The sequence below is a fragment of the Amphibalanus amphitrite genome, unplaced genomic scaffold, assembly GCF_019059575.1.
Source record: "Amphibalanus amphitrite isolate SeventyFive unplaced genomic scaffold, NRLGWU_Aamphi_draft 001899F_arrow, whole genome shotgun sequence".
Taxonomy (NCBI): domain Eukaryota; kingdom Metazoa; phylum Arthropoda; class Thecostraca; order Balanomorpha; family Balanidae; genus Amphibalanus; species Amphibalanus amphitrite.
This window is the reverse complement of record NW_024883392.1, coordinates 45,658-65,719: the sequence shown is the minus strand read 5'-3', so window position 1 is coordinate 65,719 and position 20,062 is coordinate 45,658. Positions and strand designations below refer to the sequence as shown.

General features: G+C 47.3%; 1 protein-coding gene across 3 annotated transcripts; it reads left to right on the top strand.

Annotated features, from left to right (window-relative positions):
• Nucleotides 1-6,253: 6,253 nt before the first annotated feature.
• On the top strand, nucleotides 6,254-17,554 carry LOC122375699 (centromere protein V-like). Of its 3 annotated transcripts, none has more exons than XM_043355192.1 (5): nucleotides 6,254-6,863; nucleotides 7,805-8,009; nucleotides 15,164-15,267; nucleotides 15,719-15,900; nucleotides 17,338-17,554. In XM_043355192.1, exons 2-5 carry the CDS (start codon nucleotides 7,989-7,991, stop codon nucleotides 17,436-17,438), a joined length of 408 nt encoding a protein of 135 aa, XP_043211127.1. In that variant the 5' UTR covers nucleotides 6,254-6,863; nucleotides 7,805-7,988; the 3' UTR covers nucleotides 17,439-17,554. The 3 variants fall into 3 exon arrangements, with proteins under 3 accessions (XP_043211127.1, XP_043211125.1, XP_043211126.1); XM_043355190.1 differs by having other exon boundaries at nucleotides 6,254-7,063; XM_043355191.1 differs by lacking the exon at nucleotides 6,254-6,863 and having other exon boundaries at nucleotides 7,775-8,009.
• The last annotated feature ends 2,508 nt before the right edge of the window (nucleotides 17,555-20,062 follow it).

The following is a 20,062-nucleotide window of genomic DNA, read 5'->3' as shown; positions in this document are numbered from 1 at the left end:
CTCAACCATAATATCCAAAGATACAACACAACCCTTGTGGCGCAGTTGGCAAGTGCGTTCACGTTTGGTGTGGGAGGTCCTTGGATCAAAGCTGACCTCTGGCAGCGTTTTCCTCGGCCGGCTCCTACCCAGGAGATGGCAGTAACTGGGGAGTGTTCGCTCGGTCGTGGGATTACCGCTGTGCCAGCCAGCGCCCCCGGCCGCAGGTACACGGGCCTGATCCGCCTTTAAACAGATCCTTCGGTCCGGTGACATGTCCCGAGGGTACGGCCTCGCTTCATGTCCCGGAGCAGCCCTCTGACCTGCCGGGCCCGAGAAATCGGGATAGCCCCAGCGTGCGCACCAGTGCGGTGCCACCTGGGGTGCGTGACAGGAAGCGTGCGGTCAAGGCTGTCCCGCGTAGCGGGTGCCGAAAACGATTCGTACACTCGGGGGCAGATTGATGTTCCACAACTCTTTATCCACCGGGTTCCTATGGCTCAGCATTGGCAGCAGCCGCCTGGTACCGGTAGACTGTGCCGCTTCACTTACTTGTCAAGCGGCACAGCCTACCCACCCGTATGACACCGGTCTGGGTCGGTGGCTGGAAGGTGATGTGGGCCGCCTGTGACGTCAGCGTAGCGGTGAGGGCCGAGCCCGGAGGCATGGCTCGGGTCGGCGCGGCGCGGCGGCTGGCGAGGGCTGGGGAGTGAGGTGGGGTGGGAGCACGGACATCACGCGGCTGAGCGAGTGTAGTTAACTTTCGCGTCTCAAGGCGCCAATTATTCTACCTAACAATTGTGCTAAAACAGTTGTTAAAATGTCCTATCCCCAAGACAGCGCCTATCATCATACTTGCAATGCACATTACGACACACTTAAGCGTGGCAATAGGACAGCCGATAGAACTTATGTCACTCGTGCATCGAGGTGCGGAGCTATATTTTGTATAGCATATTAGTATTAAGACCTTGATTGAGCAAATTGGTGTCTATTGTTTCGTACGGCAATCGTCCAGAGACGTGGGAACTGAGGGTTATGAGTAGCGCCGCAGTCAACGCCCCAATTTAAAGCGATTATTACTGTTGCTCTTATATGTGGTCGCAGCCCCCAATAGCAAACCTAACTAGGAGCCAAAAAGTCGGCCACTCAGGGGGGTTCGAACCGGGCTTCTCCCACCGGCCAATTCCCGAAACGAGCTTTCATCCACTGAGCTACCGAGAATGGTCCTCGTCTGCACAAAACAAAATGACATTCACCCGCTGACCGCCAATGACAGTATTGTGACATTTGATCGCGTTTGACCGCGGCACGTGGTCGCTGGTTTCGGCAGCTCAGTGGATACACGCTAGCGTCGTAGGGTGACCGGTTGGAGAAACCCGGTTCGAACCGTCCCAGGTGCGTGACTTATTTGTTTTTAGATGGAACGGCTATTGGTGGCTGCGACCACACATTAGAGGAACAGTAAGAGTTGCTTAAAGTTGGGACGCCGCGCTATCCAAAAACCCCAGTTCCCACGTGTCTGGACGATTGCTGTGCGAAATAATAGACACCAAATAGCTCAATCAAGGCCTTAATACTTATCTGTTAAAAAACAATGTAGCTCCGCAACTCGATGCACGTGTGATATAAATTTTATCGGCTGTCCCAATGCTACGTTTAAGTGTGCCGTAATGTGCATGGCAAGTATGATGATAGGCGCTGTCTTGGGGATAGGACATTTTAACAACTGCTTTAGCACAATTGTTAGTTAGAATAATTAGCGCCTTGAGACGCGAAAGTTAGCTACACTCGCTCAGCCGCGCGATGGTCCGTGCTCCCACCCTGCACCTCACTCCCCAGCCCTCGCCAGCCGCCACGCCGCGCCGACCCGAGCCATGCCTCCGGGCTCAGCCCTCACCGCTGCGCTGACGTCACAGGCGGCCCACATCGCCTTCCAGCCACCGACCCAGACCGGTGGCATACGGTGTGGGTAGGCTGTGCCGCTTGACAAGTTAGTGAAGCGGCACAGTCTACCGGTACCAGGCGGCTGCTGCCAATGCTGAGCCATAGGAACCCGGTGGATAAAGAGTTGTAGAACATCAATCTGCCCCCGAGTGTACCACTGCCGTGTATAAAGTGTACTAACCAGGGTTACCGCTGCAAGGGAAATTTCCCTTTTCTATGGAAGTCAGCGAAGATCTAGGGATATATGGATTTCACACGAAATCTAGGGAAATGCCACAAACCCGAAAAATTGTTGTTTTTTCAACAATCGAAATCATTATTGTCATAAATTATTCTTCCGCATGCCATATCAAAAAATATGAGAACATTTTTCACAAAATTAACGTTTGATGCTCTAGTTTTAAAGATATAAAGTGAATTACATATGCATGCATGTAGTTATATATAATTCTTGCTATTATTTCAAAACGAACTGCTGCTTTGTACCATTTCGGGTGCGGCTAATTTTTTACATCAAAGTTTTTGTTTTGGCGTGATTTTTACAATGTCTAGCGCATATCACTTCCTTTCCCGCGCAGTGGCGCGGGAACTTCTTCCAGACTGGGGGGGGGGGGGGGCTGAACCATCATAGAGATCAAGCTAGGGTACCCCCAAATCTAGTTTTCTCATCGGTTTTAGGCCACTTATTTTTCAGACTTTGGCCTTTTCAACGAAAAAAAAGAAGAAAATATTTGCAAAAAAGTGAGGTATTCCGTCTCAGCTGAGTGAAGAAACTACCGTTTTGGCAACCTGGAATAAAGGTTTTAAGCTGCCAAATGAGTTGCCGAGTCAGTAAAATAGGTAGATTTTTCACTCACATGCTTTCTTCCTTTGTGACTCACAACCCCTAATTTGGGGAGGACAAGCTGCCCCAACGGTTCCTGGCCTCATGAAAAGTTGTGAGGCACCGTTCCCACGGCCCCAGAGTTGTGAGGGCAAGCTTCCCTCACTGCCCTCTCCCCCGGTTCCCGCGCCTATGTATGAATCTATGAAATTGTGTTGGTAGATTTCCGATTTCGATTTTTCCAGCTGGGGGGGCTCAAATACATTACGAGCCCCCCCAGCCGAAAAGTTGGAGGGGCTCAGCCCCCCTAGCCCCCCCCGGTTCCCGCGCCACTGAGAATCCCGCGTCTCGAGTCGCAACACACCACAATTTGCGATATACCACTCAATTATATTATACCACGTACAATAATTTGCGTGTGACCAAAAAGAAACGAGTCTGTGTCCGCTAGGGACACGGTTCAATATCTACACACCGATTACCTATACCATAGTGATGCGGAGCATTTCAGCACCATATGAGCGAAGTTTCAATTTTTCTGGCCCATTGTCCTTCCTTCCACGGTCGTTTCTCTAAACTCCTGCAGTGCCCCGTGTCATGTGCTCTTGCATGTCCTCAATCTCTTCAAAAAGTGATCCCTTGAGGACGCCCTTGGTGTTCGGGGATAGCCAGAAGTCACATAGTGTTCAATCTGGCGAGGACGGGTGATGTTTCACTCTGGGTTCCACTGTGGGCTGCCCTCCGGCTGCTCAAAGACTACCGTGTCACTTCCACACAGCGAGCCTTTTGATCATTGGAGAACACTGGGCACCCCCTTCACGCGAATCCTTCCTCGTGCCCAAATCCACCGTCAGGATGGTACTCACCGACTCTGTTCCCATTCATAGCCCCTCAGCCAGCATCCTTACTGTCCATCTGCGATCGCTGTGCGTCAGGCTCGTGGATGTTTTCTTCATTTCTGGATGTTGTGGGGCGTCATGGCTCCGGGACCCGGGTCATCCTCCACATCATCTCGTTCACTCTCAAACCTTTTGTGCCACTCGAACACTCGTGCAGGAGACATTGCTTCGTCTCCATACACATAATTTGACATCGGAAGTGTTTCTGTAGCAGTTTTCCCCAGTTTCACTGAGAACTTGATGTTTGTCCCGTCTGTTCAGAACCCATATTGTGACATGGGGTATTGCAGGGGTTTAGAGAAACGACCGTGGAAAGAAGGACAATGGGCCAGAATAATTGAAACTTCGCTCATATGGTGCTGAAATGCTCCGCATCACTATGGTATAGGTAATCGGTGTGTGCTGAACCGTGTCCTCAGCGGACACAGTCTCGTTTCTTTTTGGTCACACCTCGTATGCCAGCAATTTCATTAGAATCTCTTACGTTAACGTCACAGAATGTAGTAAATTGCTGTTTTGGGAAGCAGCGACTATAACACGAATGGTTAGAATGAGGATCAAGTACAGTACGTCAAATTCCATGAAAATAACCGTATCTAGGGAAATGATTTTTAAAATAGGGAAATTTTCGTGAGAATCTGGGGAAACCGGCGAGACGCCAGCGGTAACGCTGGTACTAACCCAGTATGAATGTGTGCTACTAACGACAAAAGCCCGGGTCGGGCAACAAAAATATTTTTAAAAAATCCAAAGATACAACACTACGAAAGGCTATCAAACACTATTTTCGTATTTTCGTATGTCGTTCGAAAACGTATGTCGTCAGCACAACATACGTTTTTGAAAATAAATGTTAGCTTTATCGAATATAGGTACATACCAATGTCGTTTAGGCTGATTGATATACCTGTGAATGCCTGTAATGTCATTGATGCGTCTGAGTTGCTTCTGTTTTTGGCACCAGCTTGTATTTTGTCTTCGTATGAATGGAAGCATCACGTGCTCCGTTGTCGCCACTGTGAGGATAAGCGTAATAAATAACACGATGAAACGGTCTCCCTCGCGTGAGAACATGCAGAAACAATTGGAGAGTTGGAGCTGCAACTATAAGAAAAAAATGTTTGCTTATTGTACACGGTAAACAGTTACCTACAATAATGCAAAGTCACGGAAAACAAAACACTTAACGGGATATTTTCCTTTTGTCAGATCAGATAGGTATGAAAGGAAATTTCCCATATCTTCCAGCTCAGGACCAAAGTGAACAAGTAATATGAAAATTGCCAAAGAAGGTTAATTGTGGATTGTGGAAGGATGGATCCTTTTTCCTCGATAACATGATATTCAGCTCAACCATAATATCCAAAGTCACAACACTATGAAAGGCTATCAAACACTATTTTGTAACTATTAACTTCAAGTAAATCAAGCACGAACTACGAAAGGGTGACGAATCAAGGGATGATAGAGTTGAAAACGTTCGGTAGCACAAAGTGCAAATAAAGTTCTCAAAAGGAGGTTTTTGCAGTTTGATAAAAAGCACAGGTACCTATATGCAGTAAAGGTACTTATGTAGTTACTAAAAAGTGGATTTAACGCGGCTAACGCGGAAATGCTTGGTGCAAGAAAATTGTCTTACGCCGTTTGACTTTGTACGCCAGCTACGACCTTGTACTTTTACCTATAATGCCCCATTTAGTGCGTTTTTTTTTTTTTTGTAGGTATAAGCTTTCAGCGATTTTTCTCACCCGATGACCACACAAACTGTAAGTTCATTTTTGTTTTGAATGGTCTCTGCTTCTTAGCCACTAGGCTACCACCACCATAGCATAGATAGGCATAGCTTTACGCTATTCTACCCTGTCATGCAGGTGAATTAGGATGCATTGCTCAGGTGGCACCACAGTCGCCGGAGTCCGTAGGTAGGTGGCAAGATGGACCTCGAATGTTGCAAGTACAGTGTTAAAAATATTCTGCCTATATAGGAACTTGTAATTCTGCCACATAAAATGTCATAATATTGGCACAAAGTTGGAAGTATTTAATGGTGTATGTAGGTCATATAGTTAATAGTTAGTTAGGAAACGGGAGATGTTCAAATCGTGGCACTTGTTTGAAGCACCCCGTATTGCCTCCAATCTCCATAATATATCCGATGATATTTCTCCCACAGCTTTCCAGGCAAGTCTTCTCCGAACCACAAATTTGCAATGATCAAAAAAGCGCAAAGTGATTCAAGCTATTAAACTCTATTCTTTTATAGGTTTGCCAGACTATAGGAATCGTTAGTCACCTACCACCGCAAATGACCGAACTCAAACTCAGAAGCATTATCGTGAGCTATGAAGGTCAGCAGCATGTCGCCCATATACTGCAGCCACTTAACCGACCACACTCAGTTCCAACTAATTAGAGCATGACTAACTAATAGAGGTGGCAAAAGATGAAAATTTTGGGAACCAGACTCGAACCAGACCCGGCTGGACATTTCTGGAACCAGTCGGACCCGGTCTTAGTTGGAATCGGAACCAGTTGGACCCGTTACCCAAAAGTCAATTAATACAAACTTCTTGTAGGCATCATTAGTTGCATCATGTAATGCCGGGTTCACACCGGATTCCGGACCGGCAAAATTCCGTCTGCCGGGCCGGAAAAATGGCCAATTCCGTGCCGGAAAATTGAAAACTGGTGTGAACCGGCAAATCTGGCAACTTCTTTTGACCGGTCCGGCAGGCCGGAGAGCCAGATTTTCCGGTCCGGCAAAAAGTTGAAATCATCTCAACTTTTGCCTTGCCGGATAGCCACCGTTTGTGATATGAAATTAAGGCACGAGGGAAATAATGTTATGTTTCAGCGCTACAGGACCAATTTAACCAACGGTGCCCTAATAGTCTCGCGATTTTTCACGAGAATATAAAATTCAAGCGTAAATTTGACGGCGTTTCATTTTTATTTCAAAACATTTGCATCTCAAACGGAGTGATAGCTACATTTCTGTTTTTGTATTTCACATGTCTCATGGCCTTTTCAAATTATAAATTAATTTCATTGGTTGGAAAATATCCATGACTTTATAATAAAAAAGATAAATATTATAAGGAAGCGGTGAAAAGGGCGAATTTGTGGAACAACATTGCGGACGCGCTGGTTGTGGAAGGAGCGGAGCCAGTATCTGCAGAAGAGATTATCAAGCGCTGGAGCCGGCCGCAGGACAGGTAGCACAATTTACGTATTGCTAACTTCCGTCGTCTACGAAGTGGAGCCAGCCGAGCAGATTCTGAAATCTACATTCTACAAGACGCGCTGACAACACTTCTCTGCCCTCGATGCCCTCCTACACAAGCACATAGCAGCTCGGGAGGGTGGAGGCAGTTTTGCCATTCAATCGCAAGTAGAAGATTCAGGAAATACGATGGTACCTACTGAATGCCAAGGATATTATCCCGCGCCCTGCTGGGGGTGGGGGTGGGGGGAATATTTGAACCCTCCCTGTGGTTTTTCGCGAACATCTAAAAAACGGCGGCTGTTTTTGGCACACCTTATCATGCATCTTTTCTGCACATGTAAAAATTGTAGACCAAGGTCACTTAAGGTCAGGTCATCAGGTCACATCAAGTGACCTCACCTCATACAAAGTTTCAACGTCTTCCATATGCTACATCGAGCGACCGACCTCTTTGAAACTCTCAGCGATTGATAAGGGCAACAATATGTACATAATTTAAATAAATAACTATCTCGGAATTTTGATATCGGTGACCTAAGGTCAGGTCAATTTTGTGACCCCCCCCCATTATAAGTCAATGGGAGAAAATTGATGCCAAGTTATGCGTTGGCTTGTTGTAAATCGTCGCCTGTTGTTGTAAAACAGCCTGTTTCCCACTGGGAATACTCATGAGCTACTGTGTGCAAAGAAACTTTCACTTCATTCACTTCATATTTTGGAATAATGTGTATGTAGTGTGCAAGATGTATAGTTTATGGTAGGACCCGGTTGGACCCGTCAGAAAATTTCCAGGAACCGGTCTGGACCCATATGGGTCCAGACTGGTTCTTTGGACCGGGTCCCCGGGTCCACATTTTGCCACCTCTACTAACTAACCGGCGTGACCGCAAACAGCCGGCACCTTCGACTAGTTGTCCGTCTGACCGCTAGGGGCGCCACCTTCTCCGGTGAGCGGTTGAAGGTTCTCTCCGGCTGCGGCGAGATCATACGAGCCGACAGACGGGACGCGTGCGGAGCCGACCGGAGAGTCGGAGTCAGCACCCACCGAGTCAGAGTCAGGCTCACACCAGCGAGCACAGTCCGAGTCAGCAGAGTCGGCAATCACACCGGCAGTATGCAGTACAACATATTCCAGGTGAGAGTTTTAATCGTGTGTGATGAAGGATGTATTGAACACTGTACCGAGTATTTTACCGGTGCCGAGTATTAACCCTCGCCCCCCGTATAGGGGTGGGGGGGGGGGTCGAACGGACCCCCCCCCCTCGGTTTTTCGCGAATAACTCGCGTAAAAAGCGGCCGATCGCGACGAAACTTTCAGTACCCTCGCGTTATTCAATTTTACACCTACCCTGAAATGTTCATGACCCTGACCCTAATGACCTTTGACCTGTGACCTACTTTTCGAGACCATGTTTGGCCGGAATCGCGATTCGGCGTATGTCGGCTCGCATTACCCGCGCGTTTGCAAGCTTTTCGTGGTTTCAAACGCTCAAACATGTGATTTGATGTTGCTCCCATGCATTAGGGTGAATGCCAAGGTCACCTGAAGGTCAGGTCAGGTCATTGACCTTTGGTGACCTCGGTTCACTTTTTCGAGTTTTACATGTTTCTAGGCTAGTTTTTTAGCTGAATTCGAATTTGGCAACCATTTGAACATTTACGAAGTAGTTTTGGTGCCTTCGTAACATGTTACGAAGCTGTCAGAGGCGGATGACAGGTATTACGAATACCCGTCACGACCCCTACCGGTTGACCTGACCTGACCTGACTCGACCTGGTCTAAATGCTTAAAGACATCATCTCTGATCAAAACTAACACGATATTCGTGATCAGCACCCCGGAAAACCCCTTAGCAGCCACGCTTTGCGACTTTCTAACAGGTCCCGACTTTCCCGATTTTCGGGTCATTGACCTGACCTGGAAGGTCACCCGATGACCTAGGACCTTAACCCTATTAGTGGCAGGGGGGTTGTTTTTATCCAAGATTACTTTACTACTCATGTAGTAAAGTTTTTATCCACCCCTCAGGTTTTTCGGGAATATCTCCGAAACCGCTGAAGCTACGATGCTGAAATTTTCTGACTTTTCCTAAAACTAAATTGGACACATTCCCTGAAAATTTCAAGTTCATAACTTTACCAGGGGCGGCTCCAGAGCACTGGGAATTGGGGGGTCCTATTCGTGAAGCGAGTCATTTGGGCGAAGATCACGATGCTGCACCAGTTTTACGAACAGTGAATGAAAGGCATGTGATAACATATACAAAGTTATTGTGCATCCTCTTTTGACACGTTTTTGCTATAATAGGCGGATCCAGACGTCCAAAAAGGGGGGTTATTTTTTTACCTCCCAACATAGGTGCCCTGACACCGCCTATGCATGACCAATACAATTTTAGTCGTTCTCTCATAAGAAAATTGTAACATAACAAGACCATTGCCACCCTTTTTAGAAACAGTACCAACATAAACCTTATTTACTATACTTTTTGTGTACCCCCAATCTCAATGATCTGTATCCGCCTATGATTTTTGAAAATGCATATTTTTAGGATCCATGTGAATTCCTGGTTCATTCTCTATCGATCGGCAAAAGTTGCGTTAAGATTGGTTCAGAAACCTGGCCGTGATAAACAGTCTAAAATGTATCTGCAATTTGCCCGTTTTTACCCCCCTCTACCCCCTATTGACATTTTTTTTTTAGAAATGTAGATCTCGTTGAGCGAAATCGAATACCGTTTGAATTTTGAAAATCGGCCCGTTAGATCTCGAGATATCAAGGGGGGGGCCGTAAACAGCCCCCCCGCCCCCTGCCACTAATAGGGGTAGCCAGGAGCCTGCCACTAATAGGGTTAAAATTGGATATCATCGGCTTCCTCTCGTGACGGGCAACATGCTCGTTTTTCCGCGAAGCTCTAGCTCGATCAGGGGCCAAACGCGAGGGGGGGTTGTACTAGCCCCCCCCCCCTTGTGCCGTCGCCGACGCAAAATGTTCTGTGCCGGCGAGGGTTAATGTGACTTATATGGCGGCGGGCATTACCCGAAGTGTGATCATGCCTAAGTATTGATAGTTTTTACTTAAACATGACCTTTGCATTAATATCATAAAAGCTACGATACCTGCCGCCTGCACTTTTACTTAAATATAGACGCGCTGTTGCCCAAACTGAGTGAAACTATGGAATGGCTTACCGGACGAATCAGCGATGTTTCCGACGAGTCTCGCGACACTTGTATTAACGTGTCACGGTCAATCATCCTTATAGTTAGTTTTTTGATATGAGAGGTAGCGGAGACAACCAACAACAAAGTAACAAGTATATTTTTAAAAATATGTTATTTATATTAACAATTTGGTGAATCGATTCCTTACGATCCAGAGAATCAAAAACAAAAAAAAAGGAACGATTCACGTTTGATTCGGCCAAAAAGTTCTTGAGTGATTCTTTTTTCAATTTCATTAAAAAACTTTAACCATTAACCAATATTTTGGCCATTATTTTTACACAATGCATTTTTACATCTGAAATGCATTTTTACATCTGAATTGTTGCATTGCATAGGTGTATTGTTGATAGTGAACTATAGCCATTTTCACGATGGCCATCTGGTACACATTTGGTGCACATCTGGTGCAGATCAGGTGCAGATTTGGTTAAATCAGGTTCAGTATGTCTCTTAGTAGCTATCAGCTAGGGTTGCACTATTTGCTTATATGCCTGCTTTGTCATATTATCAGAGAGTATCATCGATTAACCCTCGCCGGCCGAGGGGGGGGGGGGGGCGGGTGCCGCCCCCCCCCATAGGGTTTTTTCGCGATAGCTCCGAACACGCTGGCAATAGAGAGCTGAAACTTGACATACCTCACCTTTGATCCAAGCCGGATCTTTTGACACCAACCGCATTTTTGGGTCAGGTCAGGTCACTGACCTATGACGTCATAAGTGAACCTCTGCACGGTCTTCAGATGTCGCAACTTCGCAACGCCCTCACTGCCAGAGGAGATGTCACAGGGAAATGAAACTTGCAGGATCTAGTATCCATTATGAGTCCCACAACTTGTATATCTCGGATTTTTCCTAAAGGTCATATGAGGTCAGGTCATTTTCGTGACCTCACCATTATAAGTCAATGGGGAAAAATGAAAACTGCTATTTTGGCGCCGGGAACGATCTCCAACTATCTCGAGCACACAGAATCGTGATTTGATGCACTCCTTGCAAGGTTAAATGTGCCACTTTTGCAATGTTGACCTTGCGTGACGTCATTTATGACGTCATCAAGGTCATATTAGTTTTTCGTCAATAACTCTTGATCAAATTGAGCTAGCGAGTCGGGAAAGCCACCGTTGGACTCAGGAAGGCCTGCCGAATCGAATGATATGCGACTTGACCTCTTTCGACCAGCTTCGTGACCTGGGGGTGCTGACCTGACCTTGACCTGAGGTCAACACCCAAAGTTGACCTGACCCGGACAAAAAGTATATCATTCGACGCGCCTGGGCGAGGCGAACACGATGCTGCCAAAATCGGCGCTCTGCGGCCGTTTGTTGCGAAGTTATTCACCAAAAACTGAACCGTACCTTGGGGCACTTGACCTGACCTCAGAGGTCACCGGTTGACCTAGGACCTTAAAATCGGGTACCAATCTCTGCGTCTCGTAACGGCGCACACGCTCGTTTTTTCTGCGACGCGCTAGCTCCACCAGGGGCGAAACGGCGAGGGGGGTCGTACCCGCCCCCCCCCCCCTCGGCCGGCGCGTATGTAGAAAACCAATAGGTCCGGCGAGGGTTAAAACACTGAAATAAATTCATAAAATAAAGATGTTTGCTGTAAAAAGATTAGGTTTAGATTTGGTTAATTCGGGTGCACTCGCCGGATAGCCCGTCGTGAAAACGTCTTATGTTCACTATGTTTTATTTTATTTTTCTAAGTTCATGAATCGTTATTTTTTTTATTCAATCAACCCTGGGGTTGATTGAATAAAAGGGATTCGATTCAATCATTGCTTGTGAATCGAACAATCCTGACTGTGAATCAAACGTTTTTAATTCAAGAAATTTTGTTTGATTCCATCTAATCGATTCAATCACGGGTGAATCGAACACCAGTCTGATGAGGTGGCTATAGCTTGAGCAGTGAACACATATACCAAGGCAGACATGTGCATGGATCCGAGCAAATTGGTCTGGGATCTGATCCCACGGATCCTGATCTCGGATCCGAAGGGATCATAGATCTAGCTCTCTACTTTATGGAGAGATCCGTAGGGATAATATATTCGAGTCTAATTCCTTGCTTGAGATCCAGTGAGATAATAAATTCTCACGTATTTTTTTTTTTGTCAACACAGAAATACAAAAAATTGTTGCAACTCACAAACGTTCTGTCTCAATGATATTTTACGTGATTGCACGTCATAATCCATAGTTTTGTGTCACTTATTAACATAGAAACATTTGGAAACCTGGTTTCAAAATTCAAATGCTGTGCAGGTGGGATCCACTCAGGTCATAGATCCATGTTCTTGGTTTATCGTTAGATCCTAGGAGATCATAGATCCAGGAAATTTACGCCAGGTCCAGTGGAATCATAGATCCTAATCTGCAGTTTGCTTTGAGATCCACTGAGATCATAGATCCATCACTCGGATCCATGCACATGTCTGTACCTAAGGCGCTTTGAACCACGCATATTGGTCCCACTTGGCGCAGTGATCAGCGCCGATACACATGTGACCTTATTATGCATGGGTGTGGCCCTATGGCGTTTGCTCAGGGTCGCTGCGGCCATGGCCTGTGCGGACTGGCTCGGACCGCTATTAGGCCCTGTTGTGCCTTATATCGTAAACACTCAAAGTCCAAATAGGAAAACATGATTGATGTGTTATCACAACACAACCATGACCACACCACCATATTCTGCAGGAAGTATTTCTTTGGCGACTTGTGTGTTTAAGTAAAAAAGCAATGTATGTAAATTTAATAATTTTATGAAATGCAGTTACCGGAATCCAGAGCCTATTTTAAGGGAATTTGACTGGGGGGGGGGGGCAACCTGGAAAATTGTCTTTAATAATCCATTAACCCTCGCCCGTATTGGTGTTTCCAGTAGCGAGCGTATAGGGGGGGGGTCCGTTGGACCCTCCCCCTTGCCCTTTCGCCCCTGATCGAGCTAGAGCTTCGCGGAAAAAACGACCGTGTTGCCCGTGATGAAAGGAAGCCGATTATACCCAATTTTAAGGTCCTAGGTCATCGGTTGACCTTCCAGGTCAGGTCATTGACCCAAAAGTCGGGAAAATCGGGACCTGTTAGAGCGTCGTAAAGAGTGGCTGCTATGGTTTTTCGGGGTGCTGATCACGAATATTATGTTAGTTATGATCATAGATGATGTCTTCATGCATTTAGGCCAGGTCAGGTCAGGTCAGGTCAACCAGTAAGGGTTTTGCCGGGTATTCGTAGTAGGTGGCAACCGCCTCTGACAGCTTCGTAACATGTTACGAAGGCACCAAAACTACTTCGTAAATGGTCAAATGGTTGCTTAATTCGAATTCAGCTCCAAAAACTAGCCTAGAAACATATAAAACTCGAAAATGTGAACCGAGGTCATCATAGGTAAATGATCTGACCTGACCTTCCGGTGATCTTGACACCCACCATAATGCATGGGAGCAACATCATATCCCATGTTTGAACGTTTGAAACCACGAAAAGACTGCAAACGCGCGGCTAATGCGAGGCGACATACGCCGAATCGCGACCTCGGCCAAAAATGGTGCCATGTTGCTAGGCCGCCGGTGCATCTGGAAGAACTGTGGTGCCCCTGACAAGCCTGAAGTTCCAACGACAGGCCCGTGGTGCCCCTGACAGGCCCATGATGCCTTTGCGAGGCCGGTGGTGTCCACGTGAGGCCGGTGGTGCCCCTGGGCCCTGACAGGACTGTGGTGCTCCTGACAAGCCTGGAGTGTCCCCGACAGGCACGTGGTGCCACTAACAGGCCCAAGGTGTCCCAGTCCCTGCGAGGCCGGTGGTGTCCCTGCCCGGCATGTGGTGTCCATACTAGGCCTCTGGTGCCCCTGACAGGTCCGTGGCGCCCTTGCTAGGCCTATGGTGCCTCTGGCAGGCCTATGGTGCCCCTGGCGGGCCTGTGGTGGTACCCCTGACAGGCCCAAGGTGGTGCCCCTGCGAGGCCGGTGGGGCCCCTGGCAGGTCTGTGGTGCTCCCAACAGGCCTGTGGTGCCCCTGACAGGCCGGTGGTGCCCCTGGCAGGCCTGTGGTGTCCCCGGGCCCCAAGAGGGTGGGGGGTCATGACCCATATGACCCACCCTTAGATACACCACTGGTCATTACTTACAGACTGACTCATTTGACATCCATTGCAAAACAAGTCACAGTAGTTACGTAGTATGTTTGTTACCCTGTGCCTTTATGCCTATTTTTATAGTGGGCAAATCTCGACGACTAGGGGGGCAATTCTGTTGAGTGCGGGGGCATTTGCCCCCCCAGTTAACATGTTAAAATAGGCCCTGCCGGAATCATAAAGGTTAAGCCTGTGTGTGACAATGTCCAACCTGCACACACACACACACACACACACGTCAGGACCGTTGCATGACTCCCTCGTGTAGCTTCGCAATGGCGTCGAATGCTGGACGTCACGCTACTCCAACATTTCTCAGAAATCGTTCCAGTGCTCAATGCGCTTGTGCATATGCATATGAGAAACATAGAGACTGTTTCTGATTAGCGTAGGTGCGTTGGCCGACTGAACGTGGGACTGTGACACTGTGTACACTGCACAATTCACAGTGGTCTGTGAATTGTGCAAATAATTTCTGCAGCATTGCAGCTATGACGATATGTCAAGTACCGATTTAAAAAGGATTCATTATTAGAGCAAAGTTTTTCAAACATGTAGGACGTAGGTATTTTTATGGCTGCCATAAAAGGCAGTGCTAAAATCTTGCTAATTGAATGTCTCGTCTCTTTTATGGATATTGCTTTTATACACAATGGCGAAACGTACCCCTAAATCATCGAATTACTCAAGTTAAATGCGAGACAAGTACCGTCGCATGTGTTGAGCTACTGTGTGTAAAGACCATGCACAAAGGCATAGAATGACTCATTACATGCAAGACCATTCACTACTATCGGTGCAGTGTGCAATTGCATGCTGAGTTTTATACTTCTGTTATACGAAAGGACCAAATGCCACTGAGGATAATAAGCGATAGACTGTTGTTACGTGTCATTTGACGCCCATGCAATATGTATGCTTTGACCTATAGTTGATGGATGCGGAGGGTAAGAGGAGGCACAAAGGAGGCTGCCATTGCGGCCAGGTGCGGTACGAGGTCATCGCGCCGGCCCAGGTCACTGCCGTCGAGTGTAGGTGAGGTCACCAGTCACAGTCATTTAGCCGAAAATAAACTCATAACTCGTGGACTTGATTGTTCATAATGAAACATCCTGCAACATTATTGCGGAAAAGTCATTTGTTAGCCCTCGTATGTATAGCTTTCTTGTCCTAATTGACCGTAGGCCCACAGCCTCTCATCCATGAGGGTAAAAACCTGCAGAATAGGCGTGCTTTGTGCGAGATCAGTTCTTCCACATAAATTTTAGGATATTCTACAAAATATATTCTCCAGTACAGCTTTTTTATTTCATAGTAGACAAGCAAATTGAGCTTGTACTGCACATGTGTCACCATTCGCCAAAGATTTCCCTTCGAAGTTCAACAAATCCAGCTCGGCTACCAATGCTGCGTATGTCGTTCCCTTCCCTCGGCTCTGCAGCGCCCCCCCCCCCCCTCTGACCTCCCTCCCCCGCCCTGTCGGCAGCTGCGAGTCGTGCTCCAAGCGGCAGGCTCGCTACTTCCCCGTGCCGGCCGATCAGTTTCGGCTGGTGCAGGGTCACGGTCACCTGAGTACATTCGGCGCCGGCACCGCGCGGCACAGCTTCTGCAGCACGTGCGGCGTCCAGAGCTTCTTCATACCGGCCGGAGGAGACAACAACGTGGTCGGTGAGTGGTCCGTTGTCTGTTCGTGGTCCTTGGTCTGTTAGTGACCCGTGGTCGGTCAGTGATCCAATGGGCGCGGTCCGTGGTCTGTCAGTGGTCCGTGACTGGTCTGTGGTCCGTGCTCCGTGGTCGGTGGTCTGTCCGTAGCCTCTCAGTGGTCCGTGAGTGATCCGTGGTCTGTTAGTGATCCGTGGCCAGTCCGTGGTCTGTCAGTGACCCGTGGTCGGTCAGTGGTCCCATGAGCTGTCTAGTTTGAATATCCGTTGGTCCGGTGAGTGTATTTATGTAGTCGTCTGGTGAGCGATGTTGTCTGCAGAAAAAACGCCAACAATGCATTTTCGAATAGAAAGCAATACCACAATGTAAGTTTTATGGAACAGCAGAGCCCCGATGTCGGGTCGGGCTTGTGAGACAGTGGTGGTTGTGACGTCAGGGTTGCGCACGTACCGTGTCCCAATGTCGGGTTAGTGGCACACGTCTCAGCGGCCAGCGCGGTTGGTGAGCGCGGCTTTAGCAAGACGTTATACCTCAAACACGGAGTCCATGCGTTTCCTCATATGCAGGGTCAAGGAGAGTCAGTCAAGCATTTCATGGCCAATCAGGCGAATACCATCGAAACAATAGTCCCATTTGTCATGCCTGCTGGCATTTCGAAGCATTGTTATGCAGTTTAAAAGCGCTAAATAGTATTTCCATTGACCTGTACTTCAATGGTGTTCAAGGCGAGGCCACTGAGTGCAGCTCTGGCCTTCGTGCACTATTCACGTGATATTTATCATGCAATTAACATTGCTGAAAGCGGCACGGATTGATAGTTCTCCCGGTGAAGTGTTGGCTATAGTCCGAGTTTATAACTGAGTGCACTTTTGCTCCCCAGTAACCTTGATTTGCATTGTTAAATGCTGCTGAAGGGCGGAGCCCATCACTCGCCAGCTATTCCATGCAGTTGCTCGAGGGACTGGGGGCAGTGGGTAATCGGCCTGGTGGTCCGCGGGTCACCGACTCGTTAATTGAACTGCATTGCGTCAGGAATCGTGACTGTAAAGGAATGCAAAACTCCGTTCACATTACTGCATAGCGCGAACGGCTTGCGCCGATGCAGACCGGCCTCACGATAACCGCCGCGCGCCGTGCAATATGAAACCATTTGTTCCTGCTTCAAACGACTTTGTTCATGAAAGCGTTTGCGGATACGCGACCGTACAGACGATAATTCGCAACTACGACACCAACGCACGCCATTGCCACGCTACCGGACAAACATTGGCTAGGGCGTTCGGTATGACTCAAACAAAATGTGAAGCCCACTTTCTGAGGCCGTGTCACGCTCAACTTCCAGCCGCCGGGCACGCCCCCTCCCCCCTCCCCTCGGACGACAGACGTGTCACCTCCCGGCTCCAAGGTTTTCTTCCCTGTGACGGGCGTCCCTGTGCTCGGCAGGAGTCATGCCCCACTGCCTCGACCCCGGAACTATGAAGAAGGTGAAAACGGAACGCCGGGACGCCAGCAAGTCGCCGCCGCTGTCCCGCGCCGCCAAATGAAGGCTGCCAGCGAGCTGACTCACGCCCTCGTGCTTTCCGCGCCCTGCTGACCTCTGATGTATCGTAAATCGGGAGCTGGAGTGTATTGTAATGTAATATATTGATATTCGACGAAGGAGCAGTGTTTCTGGATAACCGTCTGTTTACGAACGATGTAGATACGCATGTAAATCAATACTGTTGCACGGCCACGCACGTATAATACCTGGTGAACGACATAAACAAGGCACATTAGATTATATCGCCAAAGGAGGAAACTAAAGTGTTTGCTTTGCATTTCACCGGGTGTATGTACTTAGGGAGGCGGCGAGCCGATCATCGGGCTATGATTATCCGGCCAACTGAGACAGAGTAATGGCCGCCCCACACCGGACCTCGCATGCGGGTTGCGGGTTTGCGGGTTTTGAGTTTGCGGGCATAATACTAATTCATAGAGTGATTAGACCGTTCCCTTATGGTAACTTCATGAATGCAGTGAAGCCGGTACACCTTCAGAAAATTACATATAGTCGCAAAACCAGCGCAACGAACCTAAATTCGACTTCAACGAAAAACCCGCAAACCTCGCAGAGCTCGCAGACCTCGCAGCGAGGAAAATCGAAAGTTGACTCAAAATTAACTTTTGAAATGCGATGCAAGGTGGCTTGCAAGCTAAAAACATGCAGACTCGCTTGTTTGATGGTAGTGTGCGTCACTAAGCTTAGTTTGCATTATTTTATTTTGAGGAAACCCGAAAACCCAAAAACTCGCAGCCCGCATGCGAGGTCCGGTGTGGGGCGGCCTTTACCGAACAGACGTAAGGGTATATGCTCACCACATCAACATATATAGACATCTCGATTTTCAAACAGGGTGACATTCCCTACTAGTTTGTTAATTCTTGCTAGAGGGAATCAATAATTTCAGTTTACCAGTCCTACTCCTAAGCCACTGTCTGGGAAGTGGGGTGGCGCGAGATATCCATGCCAGCCTTTGTAAGCTCCTCAGAAGACCTGGATAAATGCATGCTGAATTTTAAGTCAACATTGTCAAAGACCGTTTACGCCCTCCGCAAGCAGAATACAAATACACCTACACAACTTAAAGCAGACATGTGCATGGATCCGAGAAAATGGATCTGGGATCTAATCCCACGGATCCTGATCTCGGATCCGACGGGATCATAGATCCAGCTCTGTAATTTATCGAGAGATCCGTAGGGATCACAGATCCGAGTCTCATTTTTTGCTTGAGATCCAGTGAGATCATAGATCCTCACTTATTTTTTGTCAACACATATATAAAAAAACACTTGTTTCAACTCACAAACGTTCTGTTTTAGCGATTTTATGTGATCGCACGTCATAATCCATAGGTTTGTGTCACTTACTGGCATAAAAACCCTTTAAAACATGGTTTCAGATGTGGTGCATGGTGGGATCCACTCAGATCATAGATCCATGTTCTTAATTTATCGTCAGATCATATGGGATCATAGATCCAAGCTGTATTTTTCACGCCGGATCCGGTGGGATCATAGATCCTAACTTGTATTTTGCTTCGAGATCCACTGAGATCATAGATCCATCACTCGGATCCATGCACATGTCTGATTTAAAGTGCACATTAATAACGGATGACTTCCAATTTCGTTTTATGTTTACAGCAGGCTGATTTTGAACTGTGACTTTTATCTTAACCCGCGCCCTGGTGAGTGGTGTGGTCTGTTTATAAGGTGGGGGGGGGGGGTTATTTTTTGCCCCCCTCGTATCTCCGAAACTACTGGACGGATCCGGAAAATTCAAACGGCGTTCGAAAGGCCTGTCAAATTTGTCGAGGGATCCAAATTTCATTGACCTCGGGGTCACCGATGACGTCACAGGTCAGGTCAAAGATGAAATGTTTCACCTTTCACGGGTCTCCTAGGGAATGCGCTATAACACCGAAGAAAACGCATTTTGTCGAGAATCAGCGATAGGGCGTCAGTTGCCTAGTACATATATGTCGCTATAAGAGGTCACTGACAATACCAGGTCAGGTCACAGGTCAGGTCACCAAGGGTCACAGGTCAGGTCACATGAACCTAACTTTAGGTACTAATATTGTGCGATGCATGTTTTATGGCCAATTTTTCATTTCCAACTCAATGGTGTTGGTTATAAGACTCAGGTACGGCCTAGGTCATTTTCTGGTGACGGTCAGGTCAAGGTCAGGTCAAAAAAGGTCATATTTTAAAGTTGGTAGTTTTGCATAAAATGGGTAGGTATTGATTCGATGCAGCTCGTCACGGGGAGTCTAATGGTGGTCTTTGTTTTGCGCTACGGGGTCTAGAATTGCTAAAAATTGAGTTTGAAAATTTGACGTCATCAATTTTGAACAGTTTTTCGCTATAATTTCGCCAAAAAAGAGGTATCAATCTCAAATTTGGTATGTGGATAGGAGGCGGTAAGGACTATCACATATGTTCCGGTTTTTGCGAAATTCAAAAAACTTTTTGGATTTTTCGGCTATTATATTCAAAAAATCTATTTTTTATTTTTGGGGGTCAAAATCCGAAAATTTCAAAAATCCGAGATAGCAGTTTTGTAGCCCTGTCAATTCTACAGCTTTCTTGTTTTAACGTTTTTCTGTATTTGCAAAGCTAT